This window comes from Salvelinus fontinalis, unplaced genomic scaffold, assembly GCF_029448725.1.
Source record: "Salvelinus fontinalis isolate EN_2023a unplaced genomic scaffold, ASM2944872v1 scaffold_0304, whole genome shotgun sequence".
NCBI classification, from domain to species: domain Eukaryota; kingdom Metazoa; phylum Chordata; class Actinopteri; order Salmoniformes; family Salmonidae; genus Salvelinus; species Salvelinus fontinalis.
The window spans coordinates 1-8,587 of NW_026600513.1; the positions used below are offsets into that span (position 1 = coordinate 1).

At 46.7% G+C, this 8,587-nt stretch overlaps 1 protein-coding gene across 1 annotated transcript; it reads left to right on the plus strand.

The window, feature by feature from the left end:
- Positions 1–443: 443 nt before the first annotated feature.
- LOC129845438 (myocardin-like) lies at positions 444–8,274 on the plus strand (the record flags this gene model as incomplete). Its single annotated transcript, XM_055913360.1, has 7 exons — positions 444–612; positions 769–940; positions 1,103–1,247; positions 1,441–2,097; positions 3,507–3,644; positions 3,774–3,828; positions 3,949–8,274. Coding segments are annotated over 7 exons (1,749 nt in total), but the record flags the coding sequence as incomplete, so codon positions are not given.
- Positions 8,275–8,587: the final 313 nt, after the last annotated feature.

The following is an 8,587-nucleotide window of genomic DNA, read 5'->3' on the forward strand; positions in this document are numbered from 1 at the left end:
CCAACGGAACTATGCCTTATGGATTTAGTCACGCACGCATGCACACACACACAAACACACACCTGCCTGTCACGGTTTCACACATGCGTTTAATGCCAGGATTCAGCTAGGATACTGACTGTTCAACCATTACAACCTGAAAGGATCACATATGTTACATGACATATTGTATACATCCTGCTGTTAACTTTGCCTTAGGAACTCATGACATGGTAGTACTTTCAGAACTGGCTGTACTCATCAGAACTGATCTGACCTCTCTCAGGTTATACTGTTTATGTATTTTGACAATGCTTGAATAATATATTTCTAATAAAAATATGGGATATGAGAAATATTACTTTGATTCATTCTCTGTCTCCCCCTCTCCCTCCCCATCCCCTCCCACCTCTCCCTCCCCATCCCCTCCCCCCTCTTCCTCTTCCTTTCTCCACCTTTCTCAGACAGCCCGGTCTCTCACACCTCCCTCCGACTCTTCCTCCCTTACTCCCTTCCTGACTTCCTCTCGCCCCCCCCGCCCGCGGAAACCACGGGATTCACAGCCCAAGATGAGGAAACTCAAATACCATCAGTACATTCCCCCCGACCAGAGAGCCACGGCCGGGACTGCCGGTAATAGTCTTTATACTTTCAAAAACATGATGATATTTTATGTATATTTTACCTTTCATACAATACTTGCAGCCCAATGTGCTTTACATGACAAATGTTGTCAAAATGAGTCCACTAAACAGCAGGGAAGTTGATCATTATTAACATTGTGCTCAGGGGGAGGGGCCAGTCAGAGGAGCCCCACACCAGCCCAGCTCTTAGACCCCGCCTACTCCAGCCTCCTGCAGCAACAGCAGGTGTTCCTCCAGCTGCAGATCCTCCAGAACCAACAGCAGAATCAGCAGCAACAGGACCAGCAGCAACAGCAGCAGCTCACCGTCACATCCAGGTAGGTACCACTACATACACCACACCAAAGCTCCCTCCCCTGGGCCTTCTCACAACAACTGTGCTTTCATTCAGATCTTATACTGTTCATCAGACTATTTCAAGTTGGTTAACCATTACATGTGCGCTGGCAACTATCATGAATGTTTTGTTTTTATCAAAGCGGAGACACCAACCAAATGGTGAGGTTCTCTGGAGCCATGCACCAGGACCCTCAGCCTGTATCCAAGGCAACAAACCACACCTCTGTGGACACAAGTCCCTCCAACAAGTCTGAGCTCCTCCCACCTAACCTGGTCGACCTCACGGTAATATGGGCAGGACAATAACTTGAATATTTGAATGTTTATAGCACTTCTCACTTCCTATTTATCTGTACCTCCTCTTCTTTATTTTGTCCTTGCTTGCTTCTCTTCATTCTCTGACCTCTTTCTCTCATCCCTCTCTATTTGCTGTCCCTGACCCTGTCCTCTGTCACACTCCGTCCTCCTTCTCACCCAGGTGTCTGAGTTGCGACAGCAGCTCCGTAAGCGAGGTCTTCCTGTCTCCGGCACCAAGCCCGCCCTCCTCCAGAGGCTCCGCCCTTTCCAGCTGCCCCACCTGTGCTTGACCCCTGTGCCCCTCTGCCAGCTGGGTACCAGCCTGGAACCCCTTACCCCCACCTCCTTGCTCACCCCCAGCCACTACCCCAGCTCCTGCCCCAGCTCTGGAACTGATTCCCCCACCAACAGCCCTAACCATCAGGTCTACATCCAGTCCACTGGAGTTCTGAGCGGGGTTCCAAACGGAATTGTTAATGACATTCCGAATGGTAATACTAATGGTAATACTAATGGAATAGGGGTCAGTGTGGTGGAGGAGCAGTGTGGCTTCCTGGCCCCTGCGTTAACCCCATCATCGACACCCAGCCCCGGTCTCCCCCCACGCTCCTCTTCGCCACTGTCGACTGGCGCCTCCTGGCGGTCGGAACAGGAGCAGCAGGAGCTGAGCCTGGAGCTAGAGATGAGGGAGAGGATGAGGAGCAGGCCCAGGGAGAGGCTATCTCCTCCTCTGTCTCTATCCTGTGGGGGTTCCCTCCATCCCTTCCTGCAACAGGATCCAAGATGGCCCAGAGAGACACCAGAGAGGGAAGGACAGACAGAGATCCTGTTCACACAGGTAAACTAACACGCTTGACTGTTAGTCAGTCAGACAGACAGACAGACAGACAGACAGACAGACAGACAGACAGACAGACAGACAGACAGATCAGTCTCTCCTATATCTGACAGACAGACAGATACACCATAGTCTCTCCTATATCTGACTCAGTCAAACAGATACACCATAGTCTCTCCTATATCTGACAGATATACCATAGTCTCTCCTATATCTGACTCAGTCAAACAGATACACCATAGTCTCTCCTATATCTGACTCAGACAAACAGATACACCATAGTCTCTCCTATATCTGACTCAGACAGACAGATACACTGTAGTCTCTCCTATATCTGACTCAGACAGACAGATACACCAGTCTCTCCTACATCTGACTCAGACAGACAGATACACCATAGTCTCTCCTATATCTGACAGACAGACAGATACACCAGTCACTCCTATACCTGACTCAGTCAGACAGATACACCATAGTGTCTCCTATATCTGACTCAGACAGACAGCTACACCATAGTCTCTCCTATACCTGACTCAGACAGACAGCTACACCATAGTCTCTCCTATGCCTAAATTAGACAGACAGATACACCAGTCTCTCATATACCTGACAGACAGACAGATACACCAGTCACTCCTATACCTGACTCCCTATATCTGAATCAGACAGACAAATACACCATAGTCTCTCATATACCTGACTCAGACAGACAGATATGCCATAGTCTCTCCTATATCTGAATCAGACAGACAGCTACACCATAGTCTCTCCTATATCTGACTCAGACAGACAGATACGCCATAGTCTCTCCTATATCTGACTCAGACAGACAGATACGCCATAGTCTCTCCTATATCTGACTCAGACAGACAGATACGCCATAGTCTCTCCTATATCTGACAGACAGACAAATACACCATAGTGTCTCCTATACCTGACAGACAGACAGATACATCCGTCTCTCATATACCTGACAGACAGACAGATACATCCGTCTCTCCTATACCTGACTCAGTCAGACAGATACACCAGTCTCTCATATACCTGACTCAGACAGACAGATACACCAGTCACTCCTAAACCTAAGAGACAGACAGATAGACTAGTTTCTTCTATACCTGGCAGCCAGACAGATACACCATAGTCTCTCCTATACCTGACATACAGACAGATACATCATTCACTTCTATACCTGACTCAGACAGACAGATACACCAGTCTCTTCTATACTTGACTCATCTCTCCCCAATAAACTTCACGCAGGTACACAACTATATCATCCACAAGATTTAGCTGAGACAGTGCAACACATCACTGTGATTTTATCTTACCATTTACAATATTCACCGTTAAATACTGTATAGCTTCATACAGTATGTACAATTGAACCTTCTCCACTGTCCAATCAGGTGTTCTGTTGCCAGCCGTGGGATGTGATTGGCCAGGACTTTGAGCTGCCCATGCAGATCACAGCCAGTCCCATTCAAGCGCCACCCAGCGTCCGCAGTCTGGAGGAGGAGCTGCAGGAGGCCATTAACAGAGTACTGGTCAGTGTGTGTGTGTGTGTGTGTGTGTGGAAATCAGGTTCACTGCTGACATTCATTGTATTTTGTAAAAGGTGACCCTGTCAAGTAAACCCTTGGGTGATTTCCCTGTCTCTGTCCTGCCCTCCTTAGATGGACCCCAGTCAGTCAATAGAGGACATTCTGGAGGAACCTACCACCTGTGTGGGTGAGTGGATAGCTCTCTGGCCTCTTAACAATGACACTTTATAGTTCTGTAGTCACCAAGACTGGTCATGGATAATTACAGGCTTTTGTTTGTTTGTAATGCCTTCCCCCTCTCTTCTAGACTCGCACTCCTCCTCTGTCTCAGTCACTATCCTCCCTGGCCCCTCCTCTCCTCCCCAAACAGACCAAGCCCAGCCTTTCCGTTGTCATTCAAAGGATGACAACTTCCTGTCCTCTCCTCTCTGCTCCTCCCTCCTGCTGGAGCTCCCGCCGTCGCCTTCGACGATGGTTCCCCGCCAAGCCGCCCCACCCCATCTCCCTCCCTCCATCTGTACTTCTCCCCTGCCTCCCGCTGTGACCTCACGGAAGAGGCCGGCTCAGGCAACCTTTGACCCTGCTGATTGGTTGGAGTCGCTAGCCTCTGGACTCCGCCCTCTCAGTCCTCCATCTGGCCCATTCGTTGAGACCGACTTTGGCCTCAATTCGGATCTGAACGTCAACCGAGCGTTGGATCTCATGGTGGAGCAGTGGTGAACGTCTTAGGTGGACTGAGTGTCAGTGTGTGTGTTTGAATGTGTGTGTGTTAGTCGAACTTCAACATACACCTCTCAAACAATGGGAACAGATTTGTGAATGTCCATCCATCCATCAGTCTATCCATCCATCCCCTCTGTCCACTTTGTGAGTGAGTAGTCTGTTTGAGAGAGCTGACTGCAGGTCTGAACCCCAAGCAATGTCGAGAGACAGATGCTACTGCATTGGAAGAGATGAAAAAAGACTGAGTTGCATTGGTGGAACAATAACTGGCAGAGGGACTCACACACTCACGCACACACTCACGCACACGCACACGCACACGCACACGCACACGCACACACCACACACACACACACACACACACACACAATGCATATTTGGAGTCACACACAATCCAACACATTGTTTACAGCCACAGTCCATAGTGTTCCCCCAGCCACAGTCATTGAGTCCGAGTCATTCATAAAGGGCAGACAGGGCACACAGCTTGTCCATGTCTCCAGACCTTTCCCCTAGTGCCAGACACACAGTCGGCATGTGGAGAGAGAGAGCTGGCAGACACCACACAACCCTTACAGGGAAGTGTGTGTGTTTGTGCACGCCTGGCTGCTTCTGTTTTTAAGTTGGTGTGTGTGTGTGTTAATACACATGTAACAGTATAGGCTTTACGTCGTCCCCTCGCCCGACACGGGCGCGAACCAGGGAACCTCTGCACACATCAACAACAGTCACCCACGAAGCATCGTTACCCATCGCTCCACAAAGGCCTTTGTGGAGCAAGGGGCAACCCTACTTAAAGTCTCAGAGCAAGTGACGTAACTGATTGAAATGCTACTAGCGCGTACCCGCTAACTAGCTAGCCATTTCACATCCGTTACACTCACCCCCCTTTCAACCTCCTCCTTTTCCGCAGCAACCAGTGATCCGGGTCAACAGCATCAATGTAACAGTATAAATTTTACGTCGTCCCCTCGCCCCGACACGGGAGCGAACCAGGGAACCTCTGCACACATCAACAACGGTTGCCCACGAAGCATCGTTACCCATCGCTCCACAAAGGCCGCGGCCCTTGCAGAGCAAGGGGCAACCCTACTTAAAGTCTCAGAGCAAGTGACGTAACTGATTGAAATGCTACTAGCGCGTACCCGCTAACTAGCTAGCCATTTCACATCCGTTACACACACACACACATTGTATATTTATCTGAATTGTTGCAAATATACTCGTAGCTCCTACTTTGTGTAGACTAAGTGTGCAATGTCTATGAGTATTGATTTTGTACGGTTGATCTGAGAGAGAGAGAGAGAGAGAGAGAGAGAGAAAAGAGAGACTGCTTCCACATTTCGTGCCTATTTTAATTGTGGTTTCAACACTAGTCTGTTGCTGCAATATATAACACTATGAGGGGGTCACTAAAACCTAATGAACCACTATGTTCAATTCATTGCTTGTCTTTTTTTTATTTAAGAGAGAAAAACTGGTAAACATCCTATTAAGCCAAGAGATAAATAGCAATCACTCTGAGAGGCTTCAGCGCATGCTACACGGCCATATTACCAGAGTGTATGTTCTCATCAGTGTCTGAGAACAGGTGGTCTCTGTTTTATGAGGTCCTCCCACAGTGTTTGGAGGAAACAGCGTGGTGCTCTACACACTGTAACGGCCACAGTCACTGTTTACACCTGTTGTTATGGAGATAAAAAGGTCAAATAAAGGTTATGCGCAGGATAACAATGTCAATTAAATTTCATGAAAGAATTTCATGATTTTAGCTTCGATTTTTTCGGTGCTTTATCCCATACTGTAAAAACAGGTAGAATCAGGAAATAAATCTGTCCCAAAGAGAGGCTGTTCTGATTGCAGGAAGTGACACAGATGTTCCCTGAGACAACAATCTCTCTCTTGGCCAGTTCCAAATGGACCCCTAGCCCCTACCTCCTAGGCACTTGAGGAGGATAGAACTGGATAGATATAATCAATATGGTAATAGCTCCACCATTCCCCTGATAGGCTATGTGGAACTTTCCCCATATCGCTCACAGCTATCCAGCCTACTAGAAGTTGTGCCCTGGGGAAAGGGGCTAGAGGCTCTAAAAGGGGCTAGAGGCTAGAGGCTTTAAATGACCACCAGGGGTGTCCCATCAGTAAAGAGCTGAGGAGGTAAATACTGTACTTCTCCCTAACATGGATCATGATGAAGTTGTCTGTGTTTCCGTGCTATCAGTGATTGACGGTCAAGGGCTTATTCTCTTATTCTTATTCTTATTGACAAGGCAGTCCAAGGGCTTATTCTCAGGGTCAGAACATTCAGTATTTACAGAGCAGATATTATTCTCTATTCCACATGATGTTCTACCAGATCCAATGGTTCTGAGGTCATGACAGACTTAATTCAGCTGTTGTGATTACAATTAGTTGTATGGCCTGTCAATTAGTGAAGTATGTGAGCACTGATTATGGCCTGGTCTGAGAGCAACCCACAGCCTCTGTTAGCAGTATGGCGACAGCTCCACCTAGCCTTCCAATAGGCTTAGGGGAACTTCTGCCATATTTCTTCTGCCTATCTGGTTCATGTAGATCAGAAAACCAAAGGGTTGTAGGGGCTAGGGGTTGTTTTTGGACCAGGCCTGTGTTATGTTCATTGGGAGAATACAACACATAGTGTGCTTTCCTAACCTCCTAGCTGACTTGACACCCTTCTTAAAAACCATTGTGTGAACAACAAACTGTGATCTTACTAATGTTCCCCAGAGACATATTTATTTATATCTATATATATGGCTCTGATGTTCCCCACCCAGTCTCTGAATAATAACCACTGCGCTATGTGCAATATGGTGTATGTGAAGGGCACAGCCATTGGGAAATACCAGGCCCCCATATCTCTGTCTTGTCGTTACTCTAAACATAATGGGTTCTCACTCAACAAGATGTCGCATAAAGCTTAGTTCATTTTACGGGTTTCACTGCATCAGGGATAGCGTACGCAGATGTTTCAGCTTCACAGCCTTCTTCAGTGTGTAGGTACTAATGTATTTGAATTCAAAACAGCATTTGTAGGGTACAACAGATTAGCAGCAGGTACTTCTAAATAGGGCTACCAATCATTTGCCAAGCTTTCATGTTGAAGCATTTCACGAGCAGCTTTCCTCGTAGAACTGTACAAAACCATGTTGAATGGTGACAATGGGACAGACTGACGACCGTGATAATCACGGTGGTCGAAGATGTTCTCTGTCTGCTGCACTTAGGATGACGAGAGAGAGAAACGCGGGAGAGTAACATGCTACCTCTTGTGGATGGAGATGCTTTAGGCCTACTGTACTCTGTCCTGGACAACCACTGTGTATGCTGGTTTTCATCTGAACCAGTCTCTTCCCCTACATCTGTGCTGATATCACCTGACTCATGTTAGGAGTGTATCACTTTCAGAATCAGTGGAGAGGTTGGTGGGTTGGTTGGGAGAACTGTCTATGCTAGGTTATTCCAGGGAAAGCAACAGGAGACTAGGTGAAGCTATGCTGCAAATGCCTGATCCTTCCCCCTTCCTGTCTGTCTGTCTGTCTGTCTGTCTGTCTGTCTGTGTTGTGAAGGTATTTCTTTCCCCCTTTAGGTTTTCTGTAGCCAGAATGAGACAGAGGGATGAGACTGAGACGTTGTCATAATCAAGATCAGGAAGTATCGTAGCCAACTGTTGCCATTGTTTCAGTCAGCTCCATCCATTGGGAGTTCAACTTGGCTTCCAATGCCAATATACTTCCTGGATAATCTTCAGATTGATGACATCACTGTCTAATCTTTCTTCATCTCATTCTAGTACTGTAACCAGAAAGTGTGGGGATGACCCAATGGCAAAAATACAATCAGTATTTAATTTTATTTATTTATTATGTAACTTATTCAGGCAAAATGTTATCAATACGTGTTCAAATTTTATTGTAAAAAACAAAGAAATGAAAAGTCTTAATAGATTTCCCATCCACTGTCTCGTTGTCTTGTGTCTGATCAGGATGTCCCAGTAAATGTCCTTACTGGAGGTGATTTTGATGGCAAAAAAGCTTCCACACACACATACTGTACATTACTCCGATTACAACTCACCCAGGTAAGTAGATCATCTAAGTTTAGAGTTGATCATGAGGTTGAAGCCAAACAGAGGATTTATTTTTGTTTTTATTTTATTGATAGGCCTACTAATAAATTATATTTAAAAAGCCATGAAA